This window comes from Heloderma suspectum, chromosome 6 (assembly GCF_057233095.1).
Source record: "Heloderma suspectum isolate Gila_16-S chromosome 6, 16-S_ref, whole genome shotgun sequence".
Taxonomy (NCBI): Eukaryota; Metazoa; Chordata; class Lepidosauria; order Squamata; family Helodermatidae; genus Heloderma; species Heloderma suspectum.
In genome coordinates, this window is record NC_139463.1 from 65,104,493 (window position 1) to 65,128,091 (window position 23,599).

The 23,599-nt window shown below is 47.5% G+C and overlaps 1 protein-coding gene across 1 annotated transcript; it reads right to left on the bottom strand.

The window, feature by feature from the left end:
- Nucleotides 1-1,790: 1,790 nt before the first annotated feature.
- LOC146341045 (keratin, type I cytoskeletal 19-like) lies at nucleotides 1,791-18,670 on the bottom strand. The gene is made up of 8 exons (XM_084808257.1): nucleotides 17,937-18,670; nucleotides 16,904-16,986; nucleotides 14,537-14,693; nucleotides 13,624-13,785; nucleotides 11,343-11,468; nucleotides 9,214-9,440; nucleotides 4,312-4,454; nucleotides 1,791-2,076 (listed from the first exon to the last, which is right to left on the bottom strand). The coding sequence occupies exons 1-7, from the start codon at nucleotides 18,603-18,605 to the stop codon at nucleotides 4,334-4,336; spliced, it is 1,545 nt and encodes a 514-aa protein (XP_084664383.1). The 5' UTR covers nucleotides 18,606-18,670; the 3' UTR covers nucleotides 1,791-2,076; nucleotides 4,312-4,333.
- Between the last annotated feature and the right edge of the window lie 4,929 nt (nucleotides 18,671-23,599).

Sequence of the window (23,599 nt, forward strand, 5' to 3'; positions counted from 1 at the left end):
ATTACTGTGGCAGATCAAGCATCTTTCATCAAAGGAGCGTAATTATCTCTCAGTGCTTGCAACGTTTGAAAACTAGCAGAGTATACCGACTAAGACAGAGGCCTAATGGGTGAATTCTGTTCAAGTCGTGCTTCTCCATGCGCTACTCGCCAGGCGGCTTTGCGCAAGCCTTAGTCCTCTACGCGCAATATGGGGATAATAATAGCAACCTACAGGGTTGTTGTAAGGATTCCAGCATGACTACCTTAAGGCCCATTCATTTCAATGGGGTTTAAGCAGGAGTAACATTGGATACGACCCTTAGAACAGACCCAGGATTCCAGCATGACTACCTTACGGCCCATTCATTTCAATGGGGTTTAAGCAGGAGTAACATTGGATACGACCCTTAGAACAGACCCAGGATTCCAGCATGACTACCTTAAGGCCCATTCATTTCAATGGGGTTTAAGCAGGAGTAACATTGGATACGACCCTTAGAACAGACCCAGGATTCCAGCATGACTACCTTAAGGGCCATTCATTTCAATGGGGTTTAAGCAGGAGTAACATTGGATACGACCCTTAGAACAGACCCAGGATTCCAGCATGACTACCTTAAGGCCCATTCATTTCAATGGGGTTTAAGCAGGAGTAACATTGGATACGACCCTTAGAACAGACCCAGGATTTCAGCATGACTACCTTAAGGCCCATTCATTTCAATGGGGTTTAAGCAGGAGTAACATTGGATACGACCCTTAGAACAGACCCAGGATTCCAGCATGACTACCTTAAGGCCCATTCATTTCAATGGGGTTTAAGCAGGAGTAACATTGGATACGACCCTTGGAACAGACCCAGGATTCCAGCATGACTACCTTAAGGCCCATTCATTTCAATGGGGTTTAAGCAGGAGTAACATTGGATACGACCCTTAGAACAGACCCAGGATTCCAGCATGACTACCTTAAGGCCCATTCATTTCAGTGGGTTTACTCTAAGAAGGACTAACACTGGATACAACCCTTAGAACAGACTCAGGATTACAATATGACTAACTTAAGTCCCATTCATTTCAATGGGGTTTAAGCAGGAGTAACATTGGATACAACCCTTAGAACAGACCCAGGATTCCAGCATGACTACCTTAAGGCCCATTCATTTCAATGGGGTTTAAGCAGGAGTAACATTGGATACGACCCTTAGAACAGACCCAGGATTCCAGCATGACTACCTTAAGGCCCATTCATTTCAATGGGGTTTAAGCAGGAGTAACATTGGATACGACCCTTAGAACAGACCCAGGATTCCAGCATGACTACCTTAAGGCCCATTCATTTCAATGGGGTTTAAGCAGGAGTAACATTGGATACAACCCTTAGAACAGACCCAGGATTCCAGCATGACTAATGTAAGTCCCATTCATTTCAATGGGTTTACTCTAAGAAGGACTAACATTGGATACAACCCTTAGAATTAAATCAATGGGACTTAAGTTAGTCATGATTAATTTGAATCCTCATTGATTTCAATGGGTCTACTCTAGGTATGACTAAACCTGGAACCAACCTATTGTATGGTAGCATGCTTTCATACCTCCCTACAAACATACTTGTGTAAACATGCTACACTTCATACCTTTTGAGGGAACATTAACATTATTCTAGGGATGATGAACAGTTAGAATATGGAGACTATTCATGTGGTTTATTACCTAGGTTTGCTGTTTGTGACTTAGTGGTCAGCCTTATTTATACAATACTTTAAAAATTTTGACACAAGAAAACATTTTTGACACACAGGCCTTTGGTGGCATAGAAAGAAAAGCAGAGATTTATTTTGGATTTGTTCATTTGTTTTCAGTGGCCAGCAGATTGCTAACCACGGCACTTATGCACGTTGGATAAGAATCAGAGAGTGGACCAATGCTATGTTGCAGAAGAATGGGAAAGACTGTAGCATGGGACACAGTGAACTGGGCCCTCTGATCAGCTTTGAAAGATACCAGTGGACAGATGGAACAGCAACAGCTTGGATAAGCTACTAGGAATGTTTCTCTGGTGATAAGGTGCTCTCTGCCCATTCTGCAGTTCCCTGAAGACAAAGAAAAACAACAAGATGTAGTTAATATGGCACTATCTCACTGCAAACAATGGTATCACCTACTCTGTCTATCTCATGCAGAGGGGATCTCATGTTTTTGCTACTGAATAGTCCACGGTGGGCTATTTTATCACACAAAAATTCAAATGCATTGGTGCAGGGCTTTCCATAGTTGTGTATATATAGTTAAAGCAACAGTATTCCCCATAGTAACATATGGCTGTGAGACCTGGACCATACGGAAGGCTGAGTGAAGGAAGATAGATGCTTTTGAACTGTGGTGCTAAGGAAAATTCTGAGAGTGCCTTGGACTGCAAGAAGATCAAACCAGTCCATACTTCAGGAAATACAGCCAGACTGCTCCCTTGAGGGAATGATATTAGAGGCAAAACTGAAGTACTTTGGCCACATCATGAGAAGACAGGACACCCTGGAGAAGACGCTGATGCTAGGGAAAGTGGAAGGCAAAAGGAAGAGGGGCCGACCAAGGGCAAGATGGATGGATGACATTCTGGAGGTGACGGACTCGGCCTTGGGGGAGCTGGGGGTGGTGACGGCCGACAGGAAGCTCTGGCGTGGGCTGGTCCATGAAGTCACGAAGAGTCAGAAGTGACTGACCGAATAAACAACAATATGTGAGGTGAGACAGCAAGGCCCCTCCTCTCCCTCAATTGTCATCTGTAGGGGTGTACGAAACCCCGCTTACCTGGCTCCGCTGGGTCTGCTGGGGGGGAGGCGCTCTGTCCCTCCCCCGGAATCCTCGCCAGGGGGGAGGCGCAGAGCGCCTCCCCCCAGAATCATGGCCAGCCAGCTCCACTCCACGGGGATTCCGCGGAGCCGCCAGCTGGCTCCGCCAGCAGCCGGACATCCGGCTGCTGGCTAGCAGGGACGCAAATGGCGGCGGCTATAGCCGCCGCCGTTTGCGTCCCTGAATTCAGCCATGATAGGCTACATAAAGACTTACGTAGCCTATCACGTCTGGGTTTTTAAAAAAAAAGCGTACGCAAATGGCGGCGGCTATGGCCACCGCCATTTGCATTCCTTATTTTTGGCCGTCTTAGTCTACGTAAATATTTACGTAGACTAAGGCGAAGACAAGAAAGGGGAACGCAAATAGTGTAGCGGATGCTATTTCCGTTCCCCTTTATTTTCACCGTCTTACTCTACGTAAATATTTACGTAGACTAAGACGGCCAAAAATAAGGAACGCAAATGGCGGTGGCCATAGCCGCCGCCATCTGTGTACACGTTGGGTGTTTTTTTTAACCCAGACATGATAGGCTACGTAAGTCTTTACATAGCCTATCACGAATGGGGGGGGGGGACAGACTGCAAATGGTGGTGGCGGCAGCCGGTCAGAAGACCAGTCACCGCCGCCGCTGCCGCCAAAGCCGCCGCTGGAGCCGCCGCCGTCCGGAACATCCGCCCCAGGTAAGTCTCATCCCGGGTGGGATCCGCAGGGAGGCGGGGGAGTGGCAGGCCGTTCCGCCACGGAGTTCGGGGGGCCGAATGCACTGGCATTCAGCCTCACCAAGATCCGTGGCGGAATTCTCTGACATCCCTAGTCATCTGTTAGTTGCAAGTTCACCAGGCTGCAGCAGAGGGAGGGAGGGAACAGCAAGGCCCTCTCTATCAGCTTGGCTGAGAGACCAGGTGCCATTTGGCCCCTCCTCTCCCTGGACTGTTTCCATTCAAGCTGGGATTGATTGATTGATTGATTGATTGACTGAATATTTATGAAGAGCCACCATGTGACTTTAAGAACTGGTGCCTGGGTTCACTTTTTTTTCCTCTTCCTTCCCTATCCTTTTTTTTTTTTTTCCTTTTGTGTCATATCATTTTGACTGTAAGCCTACAGATAGCAGCTCTCATGATTTTAATCCATGTACAGTGCTTAGTACATTTTAGGTGCTTTATAAATGATTCTCTCTCTCTCTCTCTCTCTCTCTCTCTCTCTCACACACACACACACACACACACACACACAGATGTCACTACTCTGATCTTTGACCGATTCTTACAACAGCTTCTGCTCAAACATCTTGGGATTTCATCTCAGAGATCCCTATCTGGCCTTGATTTAGGTACTCCCAGGGACCAGATTCTGCCTCCAGGCCCCAATCCTACCTTTGTCCCAGCACGTGACAAAATCCCACAGGCTTTGCATCCCTTTTCTCATCATAGGCGGTGGGGAAGTGAGGGGTAGAAGAAAAAAGCATTTCTCACCGCATGCCCTTCTTTCCAGTGTCTAGTGGTGTAAGTGGCCTCCGTGGCAAGCATGACCTGCGGAATGGGTCACATACGTGTGGGAAGTCCGGACTTCACCAGATCTTCCACTGGAGATGCCTCCGCCAGCTCCTCCTCCTCCGCTGCAAGGAGAGAAGAGGCAGCTTGTCCAGTAAGGCTACAAATCATCCCTCCAGTAGAAAAGGAGCCAGGGTCAAGCAGAACTGGAGAACATCCAGCATAACCCAATGGAAAAAGAGACAGACTCTCAAGATATAAAAGGTATATAGTTATTCCTTGAAGTCGCTCAACATGTTTTGGCCCTGTACTACATTTGGGGCCTCTTCAAGGGTTAAACTCTTTCAAAATCAGCCTGCAGAGATCTCCGAAAAGATAGATTTCCAATATAAATCCAGGGACATAATTTATCTTGGAGACCTATCTTTTCAGAGATCTCTGCAGGCTGGTTTTCAAAAGAGTTTAACTGCTGGGCCCAAGATATATAGTACAGGGCCAAAATGCATTGGGCTACTTCAAGGAATAAAACTATGTTTTGTTTTATTTTACGTCTTCAGACTTCTGTCTCTTTTTTCCATTGGGTACAAATCATTCCTGGCATATAATAGTAAGCAACGTCCCAACTCAGCATATTGGTTATCAGCTGCTTTCACATCTAACCTGCACATTTAGTTATTTACTGGGGGGATTATGGGGATGTGAAAAAATCACCTGTACTTCTCAGCACTAGCTGAAAGAATTATAGAATCATAGAATCGTAGGGTTGGAAGGGGCCTACAAGACCATCGAGTCCTGCTCAATGCAGGAAGCCTGATTCCCAGGGGGTCTCCCATCCAAGTACTAACCAGGGCTGACCCTGCTTAGCTGAGATCAGGCGCATCCAGCCCTTTGTGACATGGCACAGTCCTGTTCCTGAAACTAGGCAGATCTGGGCCTCCAGCTTGCCTGGATGAGAGGCTGCCTGGGAATCTGATGTACACCACTCTGAGCTTGTCAGAGGAAGAGCAGGGTACAAGCACAATAAATACAATTCTATTGGAGCACCTGAACAGCATGCTCAAGAAGGGACATACCTGTGTCCTAAAATGAACTGTGGAGCATATGGACATGACTGCAGCCTTTTACCCCCCCCCCCCCCGACTTGGACAGCAGATATATCTGTGTTAATACAGAGGTGCTAAATACTATATTGGAATAGCCCCATAGCTTTAGCCTGGGGTTGCTGAAGTCTGTGCCACATTTTTACATTTTTGCTAAAGGTAGGCTACGGTAGGCAACCTTTGGTAGGTCCTCACTTACTTCGATTGAATGACCTCACGCCATTGCTTGGAGCGTTGGAGGTTGGAGCAGCCTCCTCCAACCTGGTGCCCTCCAGATGTCTTGGGCTACAACTCCCATCATCCCAAGGCAGCCACACCCATTGGCCATGCTTTTTGGAAAGGGTGGGAGTTGTGGTTCAGTGCCAGGTTGCGGGAGGCTGGTTAAGGGATCAGCCTGCAGGAATTACTTGGATGTGAACAGAGCACCAGTTTGCACATGAAGCAAATGGTAACACATTACTTAATTAATAAGTACTTGTTGTTTCCAATTGGAAATGCTTTTTTTTTTTTTTACATTTCTTTGCCGAGAACATCAATAACAGCGTTGTTGTTAGGGATGTACCAAAGTCACTTACCTTGCCCAAAATTTGATTCGCAGTGGGGGGGAGGCGCTCCATCCCTCCCCCCGAAATTCTGGCCGGGGGGGAGGCGCCCCGTCCCTCCCGCCGCAAATCCTGGCTGGCTGGGAACACAAATGGCGGTGGCCATAGCCGCCGCCATTTGCATCCCTGCAATCAGCCGTGATAGGCTACGTAAATGTTTACGTAGCCTATCACGGCTGAGTAAAAAAAAAACCGCACGTATGCAAATGGTGGCACCCATGGGCGCCGCCATTTGCGTTCCTTATTTTGGCACGTGTAGTCTACGTAAACATTTACCTAGACTACGGAGAAAATAAGGGGAACGCTACGCTATTTGACGTTCCCCTTATTTTCCCCGTAGTCTACGTAAATGTTTACGTAGACTACACGTGCCAAAATAAGGAACGCAAATGGCGGCGCCCATAGGCGCCGCCATTTGCGTACGTGCGGTTTTTTTGTTTTTCACTCAGCCATGATAGGCTACGTAAACATTTATGTAGCCTATCACGGTATTTTTTTAAAATCTAGCCGTGATAGGCTACGTAAATGTTTATGTAGCCTATCACGTTTTTTTGTTTTGTTTTGTTTTTTACTGGAAATGGCGGCGGCGGCAGCCAGTCAGAAGACCGGCCGCCGCTGCACCGCCACCGAACCGCCACCGGAGCCGCCGCCACCAGGGACATTCACACAATGTAAGTCCCGTCCGGGGGGGGGGGGCGGGGGGGCAGACCATTTCGCCACCAATTTCGGGGGGCCGAATGCGCTGGCATTCGGCCTCCCCGAGATTCATGGCGAAATTCTCTGACATCCCTACTTGTTGTTAAGAGTTGCTTGTTGTTAACTGCTTTGTTGTTCAGCCCAAAATGTGTAATGCTTCTCACCCCGGTAGCAAAAACACCACAAATCAATTAGGCTACAAGCGTCAAGGAGTAACACTTAGAGCACAATTGTACACATGTCTTCTCAGAAGTAAGTACCATTGAGTCCAACGGGACTTGCTCCCAGTGGTGTAGTGGTAAATTCTGAAGTGCGGGAGCTCAGTGTGAGAATGGCCACACCCCCAAGGAGAGTCCCAAAATGCAGGCAATTGTGTTGATCCATATCAACAAACCAGTTCTAGCCGTTTTCATCTCCACCAGCGGCAGCTATTTCGGTAAAGCAAATGGGTCTTAATTTCCCATTCAAGACCAAGCCACCCCAAAATACTTTGCATTACAACAGGGGACAATGTATTGTTGCTGGGAAAATTCATCCCCCGCCCCCCCGTCCCCAGCCCCTGTGAGAATTGCAGCTAAGCTTAGACAGAACAGGGACTTTTGAGAGGGATGGCAGATGTCAAACAGTACCGATGCTGACTGAGTCCCCATGAGCTCTGCCTCCACTACACCACTGCTTACTCCCAGGAAAGTAGGCGCAGGATTGCAGCCTTAATTCTTCTGTTAAATCATGTTTGCCCTTTCTCCAAGGAACTCAGAGCCATGCCTTTAGCGTCACAAAAACCAACGAGGTGGGTTAGTCTTCAAAGGGAATGACTCACCTGTGACTATCCAGCTTGCTTCATAGCTCCGCAAGGGTTTCTGTGTGTTTGTTTGACCCATCCCCAAACCCCGAGACTTTAATAACAACAGCATTTACATGACACATTGAAAGCATTCCAAGCACCTCATGTTCATTATCTCAGTAATCTTTCATACGGCCCTGTAGGGCAAGGCAGTATTATTATGTATTATTATTATGGCCTTGTAGGCCCCGTCCAGCCCTACTGTTCTATGATTCTGTGATTACACCCCTGTTGTAGATGAAGGGAATAGTTATTTTTCTAAGGCCACCTACGTGGCTGAGATGAGATGTGAACCAGGGATTCCCCAGTACACAGATCACACCACACACTGGCTCTTCTGCGCAGGGAACGTGACGTGTGCTGACATCTGGAAGTCATTTCATCCTGTGCTGGTTCCAGCTTTCTGAGGGCCCTTGGGCAAGACACCCTCGGTGGGCCCCCTTCCTCGGTGGGACAACTTCCTCGCCACCTTTGTCACCTGCTGCTCTTGCTCCCCCTGCTCTTCCTCATCATTGCTACCACTTGCTTGTGTGACAGTTTGAAAGCCAGTGAGCAAGTAGGCCGTGACATAGAACGAGCAAAGGGCTGGATGTGCCTGACCTCATCTCTGATCTCAGAAGCTAGGCAGGGTCAGCCCCGGTTAGTACTTGGATGGGAGACTGCCCGGGAATCAGGCTTCCTGCACCGAGCAGGGGGTTGGACTCGATGGTCTTGTACGCCCTTTCCAGCCCTATGATTCTTTGATTCTCTGATCTCCTGCTCCTCCTTCCCACCACCACCATTGCCTGGGCCAGACGAGAGGCAGATAAACAAGCAGGTTGTACGGATGAAGAAGAGGAGCAAGTCCAGGGGGCACTTTTCAGTGGGCCCCTGCTGGGCTGTGGGCCCTCAACAGCTGCCTATTTTTTTATTATTGATTGATTGATTGATTGATTGCATTTATACCCTGCCTTTTTTCCTCTTGCAAGGAACCCAAGGAGGCTTACTAATCCTCCTCCTCTCCATTTTATCCTCACAACAACAGCCCTGTGAGGTGGGTTGGGCTGAGAGTCTGTGACTGGCCCAAAGTCACACAGTGAGCTTCCATGGCCGAGTGGGGGCTAGAACCCGGATCTCCCAGCTCCTAGTCCAATACTCTTGCCACTACACCACACTGTCCTACCCATGCCAGCCCTGACTACACCTACTGGACTAGTCCCCTCATTCTGTTCTTATTGTAACTAGGGATGCTGGAGAAATTCGAGACGGACTAAAATGAGCTTGGATTTCTAAGAATCCACCACAGACGTGGACTTTCAGATCTTTTTTTAACTTTCCCAAAATTTATGCATGTTTATTCGTAGGAAAATATGCACCTTTCCGTTGAGACTGGTAAATATATGCGGGGAAAAGTTGAATGGAAGGGGGCACAATATGCTAAACATTACGTACTAAGGTAAATTGTGTCAATTGCTGCAAGCTCTCTTACGGAATTATTTGTGTATTTGTCCACATAATGAAAAAAAATCGAATCCGTCTGTGAGCAGACAATGGAGCAAAAGGTGCCTGACAATCCACGAAACACAGACGGAGTGGATTTTACACAATTGTAACTCCTGTTCTGGGGTTTATGGGGGTTCCTCTGTCTCTGCATGCTACTTACACAATATCATGCTTTCCCCCCTCGAGCAAGCTGCGGTATGTAGCAATCTCCTGCTCCAGGCGGCTTTTGACATCAAGGAGCTCTGTGTAGTCATGGTTCTGGCACTCCATTTCTGACCGCAGCTCGGCCAGCTGCTGCTCCAAGCAGGAGATGCGCCCCTGAAGGTCACCCAAGTGATTGTTGTAGCGAAGTTCCGTTTCACCCAGAGAGTTTTCCAGGGTGTCCCTCTGAGGAATGAAACAGAAGACAGTGTCTCCTTGTTAAAAGGAATCCAGTTTTACTGACCACGCAGGATGCTCAGACTTCAGCCAAAGTGCAAAATGCTTTGGTGGGAACATATTCTAGCATCAGAATTTTTACCGAGAATATCCATGGAATTTCAATGTAGAAGTCCAGCGCTTAAGACTGCAGGTGAAAATCCATGAACTGGTTGTGATCCCGGCCAACCCTAGACACATTTACATGGGAGTAAGTCCCATTGTCCTCTAGATGACTTGCTTCTGAGTAAAGATGCATAGGTTATAAGGCTACAGCAAACTTACTGAAGAATAAATCAAATTAAATGCTTCTGCGTAAGCATGCTTAGGATTGCACTGCCTAATTCCAGCCACTGAAGCACAGCAGGAAGGAAAATGGTGGAGGAAGTTCCAGTGACAGACTGTATGCCTCTCCAAATTATTTGTATTTGGCAAGAAATCAGGCTGTGTGTTGCCAAGACTCCAAGGATTGGCTCTCTCTTGTTTGGTTGTTTTACCATACACTGGATGACTAACAGTGATGGTTGTGTGAACTGTGTTTGAGCTGACAAGCCATTTACACACTCAAACTACCTCTTCTTGATGGGGCAGCCTTCAAGTGATGAATATGCATGTGGGAAGCAGCCCCACGAGAAATGTCTTCTAGTCCCTTAAGAGCACAACCCGGTGGGGATAGCCGGCCACTTCCAAACTCAGAAGCAACCAACTATCCGACGCAGGGCGGGCGGAGCGCGGAGGGAATCTTTGCCTCCGTGCTCCGCCACCCTGCGTTCGCAGCCAGACAGCCAATTTCAGCTGTCTAACCGGGGCACCTTGGGGCAGGGGGCAGTGGGGAGAGGCCAGATGGCACATCGGAAGCATCGTAATGACGCTTCCGCCGTCCCGTCCCCTCCCCACCCCCAGGAACACCCCCTTTTCCCCCACTCAACACTGCTCTTGAGCACAGAGCCGGGGACGAACTGTGCCTCTTATGAGGCGGCAGGGGCAGCGGGGAGGCGGTTTTCTGGGAGCCAACGTCGGGGATCTGGCTCCGAGGTCAGTTCCCATAAACTGAAAAATCCCATGGTCTAGCAGCCATAGGATCAGGCCCTAAGCTGTTCTTTATTTCTGGCCATTCTGATATGGTACAATAATGAACAGTCTGAGTGAGGGTGTATTCAAATGATACATTTGTATATTTTTTCCATCTTTGATTGTGCTAATTTTTCCTCAGAACATATATGGCTGAAAAGTAGGGCAAGCTTTGTCTTCTAAAAGGAATTAAAGAGCAACCTGTTTCCACACTTCGGAAGAAGCACAGATATGTATTTAAAACCTTTCTTTAGGGATCTTTCCTCATTCTACACCCCCCAGATCAGTGGTTGTCAAATGTTTTCAATACATTAGGTCTGGATACCATCAAGGTGAGGTGAGCACGCTCTGACTATAATACACACACACACACACACACATTGCCTCACTGCCTTTGGGGGAGTCAGACTTATGTACATTCACCGGATGGAGACATTTTGTTGCCTTCCACAGTTCAGCCCCCTGCTCAGGGTCGTCCCGAGACATTTTGCTGCCTGAGGCAAAGAACAAGATGGCGTCCCCTCCCATTCCATGTACAAAAGCTGGCTGGACTGGCACTTCAATCTTTCTTCAAGCCTGGAGAGGGGACAGCATCCTCCACCACACTTGAAGGCAGCAGGCTAGCTTAGGGGCACAGGGCAGCCGCTTGGCCCACAGCTCACTCCTCCAACGCCTTGCTGCCGCCTCCCACCACCTGCCGCCTGAAGCAGCTGCCTCACTCTGCATAATGGTAGGGCCGGCCTTGCCTCCGTCCCCCCGTATAGGTCTACAATGATGCAAAAGCTTTGTTCTCTCTTTTACCAGGCTGCACTGGGCCTCATAGTCAATCTCCAGGGCTTGCAGTTGGCGTCTCAGTTCCGTGACCTTGTTGCTGCTTTCCTCGATCTCCTGACTGCTGGTGCAGACATCACGATTCACCTCCTCGATCTGCAATGCACAAAATTAGGGAAGGGCCACAGCTCAGCTTTGAGTGCAAAAGGTATCCAGGTTCAATCCCTGGCATCTCCAGGTGGGGCTGGGGAAAACCCCTGTCTGAAACCCTGGAGAGCCACCACCAGTCCATGTAGACAATACTGTGCTAAACAGACCAGCAGTCTGACTCTGTATGATGCAGCTAGAGATGTTGTGAGCACCTGACTCAGTCCGGGAGGCCAGCAAAATCCCCCATGCCCAGCCCCCCAGCCCCAGCTCGCCAAACTCCAGGGCACTGGCGAGCCTGGCCGATGAGTGCCCTGGAGCTTGTCAAGCAGCCAGAAAGAGCTGGAGGAAGAGGAGGAGGCACCCTGTCACAGGCACCCTCCCAGACACTCCCCACAATCACCCGGGCCCCATCCCGCGAGCACCAGCCATTTTTTTGTTGTTTTTTTACGAAAAAAGGGAGCTAAAAGAAACCTCACATATTTAAATGTGCACATTTTTTAAGATCCCTTTTTCCATAAAAACGAAAAGGCGGCAAAATGGCGGGCACTCGTCGGCCAGGCCTGGGGTGAGTGCAGACGACTCGTCGAGCTCCTGGGGTCTCAAGTGCAGGACTGGGGGGCAAGGAGGGATGGCGCTTCAGCAGGCGGCCGGAGAACCCGGGCAGGAGTGGGTTCGCACATCCCTAGAGGCAGCTTCCTAGGTTCCTAATTCAGAGTATTTCTGGGGTGTCCCTATGAATATATGGCCGTGCTAAGGGAAAGTACCCACAAAAGAGAACATAGCAGAGATGATTATGCCATGCTTGCATGAGCACACATTTACAGGGCTGCTGCACATCTGTAGAGACTATGTCTGTGGAGCAGTAGTAAATTCTGATGTGCAGGCACTCATCGTGACAGTCCGTGCTCCCAGGACAGTCCAAAAACGTAGGCAGTTGCGTCGATCATGATAAACACGAGGGTTCTAGCATTTTTCATCTCCACCACGAGCAGGTCTTCTGCAAAGCTAATAGGCATAATTTCCCATTCGAGGCCAAGCCACCCCAGAATACCCTGCATTACAACAGGGAACAATATATTGTTGTTGGGGAAATTCATGCACCCCACGACTGTGAGGATGGCAGCTAAGCTCAGAGGAACAGGGAATTCTGAGGGGGGTGTCAGATGGCTATCACCCCTGCTAATCAAAAAGTCTCAGTGCTTCAGCCCTGTGAGCCCTGACTCCACTACACTCCTTTTTGTTTAAAAAAGAAAGAAAAGAGTTGGAACCTTTGCCTGCCTGGAAGTCACACCTATAAGACCTCTTCCTTAATCCCCAATGTATAGGTCTGTGGGGATACTAACTCCTAAGAGCTCTTAACCCACATGATCCCAGGCTCACATAATAAGCCCTGCACATCAGACTTGTGGGGTATGTGCTATGCTGCAATCGTATGCCCATTTAGTATCCATCTGTGCTGTGAACATTATGTAGGAATATTCTAACAGAGTTAAACAGGATCACCCTTTTCAGTTCCTATTAAACAGCAGGATTTTGACATGCTACTGCTTCTTTCCCCACAACTGAGCAAATAGTCACACATGGCCTTTCTCTTTACATCTCCTAACCAGATGGAATATAGTTAAGAGTTAAGATGACCAGGGGGAAGAGGAGGACAGGGCTCCTGTATCTTTGTGTAGAAGATGCTTGTGCCAAACATGGAATATCAACATGTGGGGTGGGGATGGGGACTGGATTGCAACAACCTGACAACAACACCATCTGGATTGACTGTGTAAAAGATAAGTGAACAAAGGAAAGCACTTTCAAGGAGAGAAAGGGGGCTGTGGAAGCAATCTATTTGCAAGACCTAGTTTGAGTCAGGGCTGAACCTCAGAACCTTTTGAAGGCCAAGACAAAGGAAGTTATGATAAAAGGAGAGTGCCATCGAGTGTATGAAGAGTGTTTTTCTCTCATCAATGAGTAACTAAGCAAGCAGCCCACACACACCTAGAACTAGGTGTAAATGATTTCCAGGTCAGAAGATGTGACATCCCAGCATGCTTAAAATATATGACATGGCTGACCACTGCCTGTGCCCATCACACTTCTCAGTTTTAGTTGTCTCCATTGTACTGCCTCTCTCCTTCATGTGTTATGGATGTGGAGGTGTATAGCTTACCTTGGATCCATACCACGCTTCAACCTCCTTGCGGTTGCCTTCAATCATTGACTCGTACTTGCACCTCATCTCTTCCAGGATCTTCTTCAGATCCGGCCCAGGACAGGCATTGACTTCCACATTGACATCACCAGTGGACTGGCTCTTCAGGCAGGTGATTTCCTGCAGAAAGATCACAAACCCAATGAAACAGCTACCGTGATGGTGCTTTCTCATCTCCTCCGCCATTTTCCACACTACTCATCCATCCTACCCTGAATGAACTCTCCAATAACCAGGGTAACTGAACCTGGTTGAGACTCGAAGAGGCAAATCCGTCTCAAGGAGGCCACTTGGGTGGCCCCTGGAGCGATACTGAATGACACTGCCATTCTGGGCTGTGCCACTTCAAAATGCATGCATCTGAATGCTCCCCAATGCTGGCTGGGATGATGGGAGTTGTGGTCCTACACATATGGAGGGCACCAGGTTGGGGAAGGCTAGTTGATCACTTACTAAACCCACAATCCTCTAAGAAGGCACCTACAGTCACAAGCTCCTGCTTGGGATCTCTTCTTGCCTTGCCTCCATGTCACTGCATGGTTTTCCCCCCATGAAACTCCTAACCCATGACAAAGGATGGCTGCCAATACCCCTGTAGCAGCCTTTCCCAACCTGGTGCCCTTCTGATGTTTTGAACTTCAAGTCCCATCAGCCCCAGCTGGCATGGCCAACAAGGGTCAGGAATCCACGGAGCTGTAGTCCAAAACATCTGGAGGGCACCAGGTTGGGGAAGAATGCCTTACAGAGTCTAACATGCATCTTTAACACCCGCAAGTATTATTCTCAGGTTTAAAGCTCTTGGAATCTGGGAAAGCATTATTTCACATGTTCCACTTAAGCTTCATTAACGATAAAAGATGATATCCTTCACCTCCTCATGGTTCTTCTTCAGGCAACACAGCTCATCCTGCAGGTTGTCACACTGTGCATCCAGGTCAGCCCTGCAGGCCGTCAGCTGATCCAGGATTTGATGCAGGCCATTGATATCGGCTTCCACATTCTGACGAAGGCAGCATTCCGTCTCATACCTGAGCACCAAGGAGCAGAGCATGAGGACCTGTCTCTTGCTAGATTGTAAATCTGGTGCCACCTCAGGGTTTCATACGGACATCAGAAGAGCCCTGCTGGATCAGACCCAGGGTCCATCTAGTCCAGCATTCTGCTCACACAGCCGCCAGCCAGCTGTCGACTGGGAAGCCACAAGCAGGACATGAGTGTAACAGCACCCTCCCACCCATGTTCCCCAGCAACTGCTGTACACAGGCTCACTGCCTCTGGTACTGGAGGGAGCACAGAGCCATCAAGACCAGCAGTTCAGGGTGATCAACATGCTGCACCCTAGCACTTCAACAGGCAGGCTTTCTTGGGCCTTTAAGCCAGAGTGGTGTAGTGGCGAGAGCATTGTACTGGGAGCCGGGAGAGCCGGGTTCTAGTCCCCACTCGGCCGTGGAAGCTCACTGGGCGACTTTGGGCCGGTCACAGACTCTCAGCCCAACCCACCTCGCAGGGTTGTTGTGAGGCTACAATGGAGAGGAGGGGGATTATGTATGCCGCCTTGGGTTCCTTAAGGAGGAAAAAAGGTGGGATATAAATGTAATTAATAAATAAAATGAAATGAATAATAAGACCAGCCTCCCCACATTGTGGAAGATGCACCCCCTGCCTGCTGATGCACACGGCAGAGCAGTGGTGTAGCCATAAATTTTGAAGCGCCGGTGCTCATCGTGGCAGTCCAAGGAGAGTCCAAAAATGCAGCCAGCTGAGTTCTAGGGATGGGCAGATTCCCTACCTGCTGGTCCAGGTGGGAATCCGCTCTTGGGGGGAGGCAATCCGTCCCTCCCCCTGGAATCCGTCTGGGCCAGCTCCACTCCGCAGCAATCCTGCGGAGCCAGCCGCCAAGTCCGCATCACTGGTGATACGGCCAGCCACCACTGCCGTACCGTATTGCTGGGCTAACTACAGGCGCAAATGGCGTCCACTACGCCATTTGCGGCCGTAAAGCTGTTAGGTTAACCTAAATGCAGCCATTTATGGCTGCATTTAGGTTAATCCAACAGCTTTACAGACGCAAATGGCGTAGTGGACGCCATTTGCATCCGGAGTCAGCCCAGCGATACGGCACGGCAATGGCAGCCAGACGTATTGCCAGCAATGCGGACCCGGCAGCCGGCTCCACGGGGTAGCTGCATGGAGGAGCTGGCCCAGACAGATTCTGCAGGGAGGCGGAGGTGAGCGCCCCATTCCGCCATGACCTCCGGAGGCCGGATTCTTTGGAATCCAGCCTCATTGGGGTCTGTGGCAGAATTCTCTACCAACCCTAGTGTTGATGCACATCAACAAACCTGTTCTAGCCGTTTTCATCTCCACCAGGAGCAGGGCTTTGGTAAAGCTGATGGGTTTTAATTGCCCACTCAAGACCAAGCCACCCCGTCCCCCCGAAAGGCTTTGCATTACTGCAGGGAAGAATAGATTGTTGCTGGGAGAATTCCTTTTCCTGCAACAGCTGTGAGGATTGCAGCTCAGCTCAGAAGGAACAGGGAATTCTGCCGGGGGGGGGGGATTTATTTATGTTTATTTATTATATTTATATCCTGCCTTTTTTCCTCCTGAGGAACCCAAGGCAGCGTACATAATCCTCCTCTCCATTTTAGCCTCACAACAACAACCCTGTGAGGTAGGTTGGGCTGAGAGTCTGTGACTGGCCCAAAGTCACCCAGTGAGCTTCCATGGCCGAGTGGGGACTAGAACCTGAATCTCCCGACTCCCAGTCCAACACTCTTGCCAGTACACCACGCTGGCTCTCTCAGAGGATGTCAGAGTCTCTGCTAATAAAAAAAAGTGCTGGTGCTGCATCCCTGTGATGCCTGGCTCCATCACAGGGATGCACCACTACTGCGGAGTACAGAAAGAAGAGACAGGGAGATATCCAATGAACAAGATGGCTTCTTGGCCAACCACCATCTTGGACTTGGCTTTGCTGCCGCATTCCAGATACTTTGACTCACAGTCCTTTTCCTGTGCCCTTGGATGACGCTCAGTTCTGCAGAGCCCCAGGTAGCCCACAAAACAGACACCTCCACTCCTTCAAGCCTGAAAGGACAGACACCCCCCACTCCATGCAGCCCCTATAACAGACAAGCTGAGCCCCACAGCGCCCACCAAGAATGTCCCTCAGACAATGGGACCCCATCGAACGAATGCCCATTTGCCTCATGCTTGTTTATGGAAAATGACTCACTTGGTTCTGAAGTCATCAGCAGTCAGCTTGCTGTTATCGATGCACAAAAGGAGTTTGTTGTTATCCACACTTGTATGAATGAGCTGGATAAAGACAAGGTCAGGAGAAGCCAGTTATGACCCTGCTTTCTTTCACCCTGCATGTGAAGGTCTAGCATTAAGATTTAGACTGCCTCCATCCACACTGGGTGTTCATCAGTCCAACAGGAGCTCCATGCCAATGTTCAACCAATGTATGCCATCCAGAACAGATATATATCAATGCACAGTTGAACCACGGGATAGTTAGCCATCCTGCTCACTACCGGTGGAAAGAAATCACTATAGCCAGAACATCTTCAGGAGTTGTGACAGGACTGGGTTCACCCAAAACATACCTTCGATAATTTTAGAGTTCCAAGCACCACACAACCCCTTCTTCAGTTTCCTTTTGGGCTGGTGTACACAAAACTGCCATATCATGTGGGGGTGACTCAAATGAATCCCTGTGTTGGCTGTTGCCATGCAGCAAGTTGTACATATGCTTGTAGTGTGCTATCCTGGCTACCACAGACCACCAAAAATATGCACCAGCCCATAGTGCTGGAATGACAGCAACAGAAGCTGCAGATTAACTTTAGAGTGCTACTCCAATACAAAATGGTGCTAAAGTTCCCGAGTGTTCCTCTGGATAATGAGTGTGTTATTAATTGCTGAGTTAGTCTTGTAGAGTCCACATCACAAACAACATCTAAACAAACCAGGAGGAGGAGGAGGAAAAGGAGAAGGAGAAGGAGAAAAAATATGTTTTGCGGAAGCAGTAATATTCCACTCAGTAAAATATTTTGGGAATCCAAGAGCAAATTTAAGAGGATTTCAGTAGTTCATCTTTTTTCATGTCATGATCATGACTGTGAATTGGTTTCACACAACTGTCATTTAAGATCAGCAAAACACTGATGTTCTGAGTTTAAGCCAAGAGACTGCTATTTGCAATGGACCCAAGAAAAAGCATGTGAAACTTATGAAAAGTGGGTTGAGAATTGGTATCCTACCTGATTTTTAATATCTTCAATTTGTTGGTGGTAATGGGTGTAGTCCTTCGGTTCACAAAGAGGGCCCTGCTTGGCATAAAAATCCCTGATTCGGCGCTCAAACTCAGCATTTTCCTCCTCCAGGCATCGGACCTTGTCCAGGTAGCAAGCCAGACGGTCATTGAGGTTCTGCATAGTCATTTTCCCATCAAGGGAAGAGAAGATGCCTCCACAGACATGTTCACCGCCCAATCCACCAACCACTCCAGGGCCAGCGACCACACCACCCATACCACCGACCATGCCGGCAGGGACACCTCCAACTACACCACCCATGCCCGCTGCCATACCAGCAGGAATACCACCAACCACACCTGCATGACCACCACCGACACTACCAACATGAGAGCCAGTGCCAAAGCCAGCACTTCCGCCAACATGTCCACCACCAACAAATGCCCCACTACAGCTACCGCTTGAAAAATGGCTTCTTCCTGCTCCATAGGCACAGGTAGAGCCTCCCCCAACATGACTCCGGCCAGAGAAGTTGGCTCTCCCGTTGCTTATCCCACAGGAAGTATACCGTCCAGATGAGACAGAGGCCACCCCCACCCTTCCTCCACCAAGATTGCAGCTGCCACTGCTGCTTCTCCCAGCGGTTAGGACCGTAGGCCTTGGACCACAGCTCATGGTGACAGCAATGAAGGATGTCTTAATGCTAAGCAGAAAGCAAGAGGCACTGCTTGATACGAAGTAACACTGCTGGACTCCACTCCCCACCAGTGTCTATTTATACTTTCTGCAGAGGGTGTCACCACTACTGGTTGAGCTTCTTTCTTGCCCCCCCCCTTTCTAAACTCATAGCACTGGATGCTGTAATTACTCATGTCATCTCTCAAAGGCAAGCTGCCTGCAGATATTGTGGGATTCAAAGAAGATGCTGCACATGTCAGCAGCTCCTTGGGGGAAAAAAAATCAGGAGCCTGTGTGGTGCTATTTGTGATGTACACTTGGCAACGAATGCTGGCACTGCAATGAATAATAGTCTCTTTTGCCTACAGGAGGAAACATAGCTTTCCTGATCTAACCTAATTCTGTCCTACAGCTAAAATTCAAGTTCTTGTAAAATCTAAGGGTGAGACAAAACTCAGCCCTAGCTGAGCCAAAACGACTCGCTGTTTTATTTCAGTGTTCAAAAACAGCTTCCTTTCATTGAGATTTTTGACACTTCTTGGGAAATGTTTGCGTGACTTGCTCTCACCACTCAGTGGTTATCAAGTCACCAAATTTGATTAATTATGCAGTATTACAATGCCATTGTATTCACTATACGATCCCTGATCGACTGAGATCACCCATGTGACACATCCTAGAAGCATTGTCCTCGGTCTCAATTCCTTTCCTTTGCCCTCAGTGACATTACCACATAGCCAAATCTGATTGGCTATGTCGCATCTTTATGTCATCACTTTCATTACATGACTTGTGTTTCACTGGGGTCACTCTTGAGATGGATGAAGGAAAGAAAAAGAAGCAGAGACTGGTGTGGTAGAGTTGGGGATATTACCAAAGCAGCAGTAGCTAAGGGAAAACAATGGTACTGGATAAAAGTTAGTATTTCGACATTGCTATTTTTCACCCCGAAATCAAAACCTAAGAATATTCAGCTCAGCTCTAGTAAAATCAAAACATGGCACATTTCAGAATCTAAAATGCTAAATTTATGTTTCTCAATTCAATATTTAGCTTAAAATTACACACACACACACACACACACACACTGGAGCTGAATATATATTCCAATTTTGCATGTAAAATCTTCATTCAAAATTCAAGTGCTTTAGACATTGGTATCTCTCAGTTGTTTTGATTTTGGCAAATGTGCAGTATATGAAATCTCATGAGCTATCAACTGTCAAGTATTAAATAATATTGCATGTCAACAATCAAATATTGTCAAGTATCAACTGCTAAATGTCAAATACTGAAATCAAAAGAGTACTCTGTGCCAAATAGAGGCATTGAATATTTGATGGATATTCAGCACATATTCAAATGCTCAGTGTATATCTACTGTATACTGGGTATTCAGAAGAAAGCCAGTTTGGGGCACAAATTCACTTCTGCTCTAATTCAGAGACAGAAAGAGAAAATCCACTCATAAATAAAAATCTGGATACTGGAAGCTGGGCTTTTCTCTCCATATCCTTTTAATTTGTAATGTATACAAATCTCTCTATTTTGGAGCCTTGTTCCTTGATATTTTCATTCCTTTCTCTACCCTTGTTCTGGTGTTCCTTTAGCTACTCTGGAATTGCACATTTATTTTATTGCTGCCATCACCACCACCAGAAAATGTCCATATAAGTCTTTTAGATGGCCTTAGAAAATACAAACACTTTGGGATGGATAGATGGAAGATATATATTTCCTCAGGACCACAATATGATCACAGAAAGCAGGGTGGCAAAGAAACAAATGGGGAAATATAGAGAAGAGAAGAGGGGCCATATTATTAATTTCATTTATAGCCCATCCCTCTTCCAAGCAGCTAATACATAGTTGCACGCTCCTATGGCTTTATCCTCACAGCAACCCTATGAGATAGGTTAGGCTGAGAGAATGACTACCTGAAGTTCACCCAGTGAGCTCATGGATGAGCAGGGTCCTGCTTGTGGGTTCCAGTGGTTGGCCACTGTGTGAACAGGATGCTGGACTAGATGGACCCTTGGTCCGATCCAGCAGGGCTCTTCTTAAGTTCTTATGATTTGAACCCAGGTCTCCCCAGGCTTAGTTTATACTCCAGCCACTACTCTATCCACTACACTATACTGGCATGAACTTAATAGCTCGCTATATATGCAGGTATACATATGACATGATGGCTCTACATATGACAGTCTGGACATGGAGAAGCTGCTATGGCCAACCTGTTTCCTGCATCCTCCATGTGATGAGGATATCGTGTAGACTGACCACTGAGGCCTTGAAAGCAGTTCTCATAACCTCTCCTTTCTAGTTATTGAAGTGCCATTTTTTCATCATTGTCTAGGATGGAAAGGACCAGCGCAGGCTCCACGTCTCTGAGGAAACTTGGCCAGAGTCTACATTCTTACTGCCATTGTCACCAGCTGTTCTTTCTCCTCATCCTCTTTCTCATCATTGCTACCACTTGCTTGCTTGACAGGCAGAGAGCCAGTGAGAACGTGGGCAGTGGTCTCTACTGCTCCCCCTTTTCACCACCACCATTGTCTGGGCCAGAGCGAGAAGCAGGTGAACACACAGGGTGCAATGCTGAAGAGAAGGACCAAGCCCAGAGGGCTCTTATCAGTGGGCCCCTGCTGGGGTGTGGATCCTTGGCAGGTGCCCAACCATGCCTACCCTTGACGCTGCCCCTGGAAAGGATCCCAGGTGAGTCTGACAACCTCATGGCAGGGCCTGCCACAAGCTAACCTTCCACAAATATTACCCCATGCAACCCAGACAGCGTGGCACAAGCAGAGAGCGGGGAGAGATAAAGGTGCACACAATAGGGGCTTGAGTAATGATTTCAGCAAGTGAAATCAACCATGTGCTTCAGTGAAGCTGTGGGTGGGGGCGGTCAGAAACCCAAAGGTCATTAGCCAGTCTGACATGGAGGGGAAATCCTTTTGAAGAATTGAAGAAGCTGAACATGGAGCAAACCTGTTCACTGAGTCTCAGTTTTGGAGTACAAGTTCACCCTGGCTACATCTGACACAAGACTGCTCAAACTTTTGAAATCTGCCAACATTTCCAGTTACACCGTTTAATTTTTAAGTGTTGGATGTGAAATTTCAGCACAGAAGTCAAAATGTAAGTGCTTTAGACTTATTGGCATCTCTTGAATGTATAGATTTTGACAGGCAACAAGTATGAAATCAGATAAGCTGTCAACTCTGAAATGCTAAATGCCAATCAAATACAGTCGAACACTAAGTGCAATTTCAATTCATCAGCTGCTGCCCATTACTAAATACCTTTGTGTGTCAACTGTCAAATGTTGTAAAATTTCAACTGTCAAATATCAAATACTGAAATGGCATACGGAAGCCAACTATCAAATAATTGAAATAATATCATCAGGTGTCAAATACTGATACCTGATATTCAGCGAATAATTGAATAACCTGGTCATATTCCACTGAAAATATTCAATGTCAAAATATTCGGCAGAGAATTTTGTGAGAATTTTGGGGAACAAGTCTATTTCAGGTCTTCCCAACTGTCTGGAATGGGGTTGCATGTTGTTATGGCAGTACCTGATGCTCCCAAAGGCAGAACACCCACACACACTTTGAATGGGACTACATCATTTTCCATTTTATTCCCACCCTGAGCTTTAATGTTGTTGGTTCTTCACACATTGCATGCTCCATTCTCCTAATATCTGCCTTTTCTTACTCATAACATAATTCCCCAGTCAACATTTTCTTCTTGGCATTGCATGCATAGGGTGTGGCTTGACCAGCAATTCTTGAGTCTCAGATGGTTTTCTTCTTACTAATTTACTTTCTTGGTTTGGGGAAAGCTAATTACTCCTGATTTTAATCTCGCTCTCCATACCAGCAAAGCAGCTCAAAGGTGTTCTTGGTCATATGCTTTTTTAATCCTTTGTGGTACTGATAAAAGTTTGGCCATAATGAAAATGCAATGCCTGCCATGTAAGAATCAGATCTACTGCCTATTATTAAGGGTTGAAATCATGAAGGATGGGGATCCGGCCATTCTCACTGCTAATTAACTAACTGTGCTAAACTGAGCTGCCCATCCACATTCAAAGCACAGACAAAGGATAAAAAGGAAATAGAGGAAACGGACTTCTTCATGTTGAAATATTTCAGAGTGGAGGAAAATGGTGTGCACTAATGTGGCTCTTATTTGGGAATTGGGTGAACTTATGCGATGCATCTGATGCCTTACAGTCATTAGTACCAGGGCCTTCAAAGCTGAAATCACATCCTCTTCCTTCAAATGAAGTTGTTGTCTTCCACAAGAGAAATTGTCTGTATATGAGAGACTGTCAAACAACTACATTCAATTTCACAAGTGAAATGCATCAGGGGAAAGCAAAATGCTTGCGGTAATGTGACAGTGAATGGAGCAAATATGCTCACAGACTTTTGGGCCTTTCACTAAAGCAAGCAACTTATTCAAATGGCAACACAAAGAGAAGGGAACACTACGCAAATAGGCAAGTTAGTGTTCCATGGAAATTGACAGAGTGGACTGGAAAAATGGACCTAAACATGGAATTATGCCTGTGGATTTTACACATGCCTTGGGAGGAGAGCAATGACAAATCTTGATAAAATAGTTAAGAGCAGAGACATCACACTGACAACAAAGGTTCGCATATTTAAAGCAATGGTCTTCCCCGTAGTAACCTATGGCTGTGAGACCTGGACCATAGGAAGGCTGAGCGAAGGAAGATAGATGCTTTTGAACTGTGGTGCTGGAGGAAAATTCTGAGAGTGCCTTGGACTGCAAGAAAATCAAACCAGTCCATACTCCAGGAAATAAAGCCAGACTGCTCCCTTGAAGGAATGATATTAGAGGCAAAACTGAAGTACTTTGGCCACATAATGAGAAGACAGGATACCCTGGAGAAGATGCTGATGCTAGGGAAAGTGGAAGGCAAAAGGAAGAGGGGCCGACCAAGGGCA

Coding starts and splice junctions, on each gene's coding strand:
- LOC146341045 (XM_084808257.1), bottom strand. CDS start 18,605: ATGAGCTGTGGTCCAAGGCCTACGGTCCTAACCGCTGGGAGAAGCAGC. Junction 13,786..14,536: donor TGAAGAAGAACCATGAGGAG/GTGAAGGATATC, acceptor ATCTTTCTGCAG/GAAATCACCTGCCTGAAGAG. Junction 4,455..9,213: donor GGGGGAAAGCATGATATTGT/GTAAGTAGCATG, acceptor CTCTCCTTGCAG/CGGAGGAGGAGGAGCTGGCG.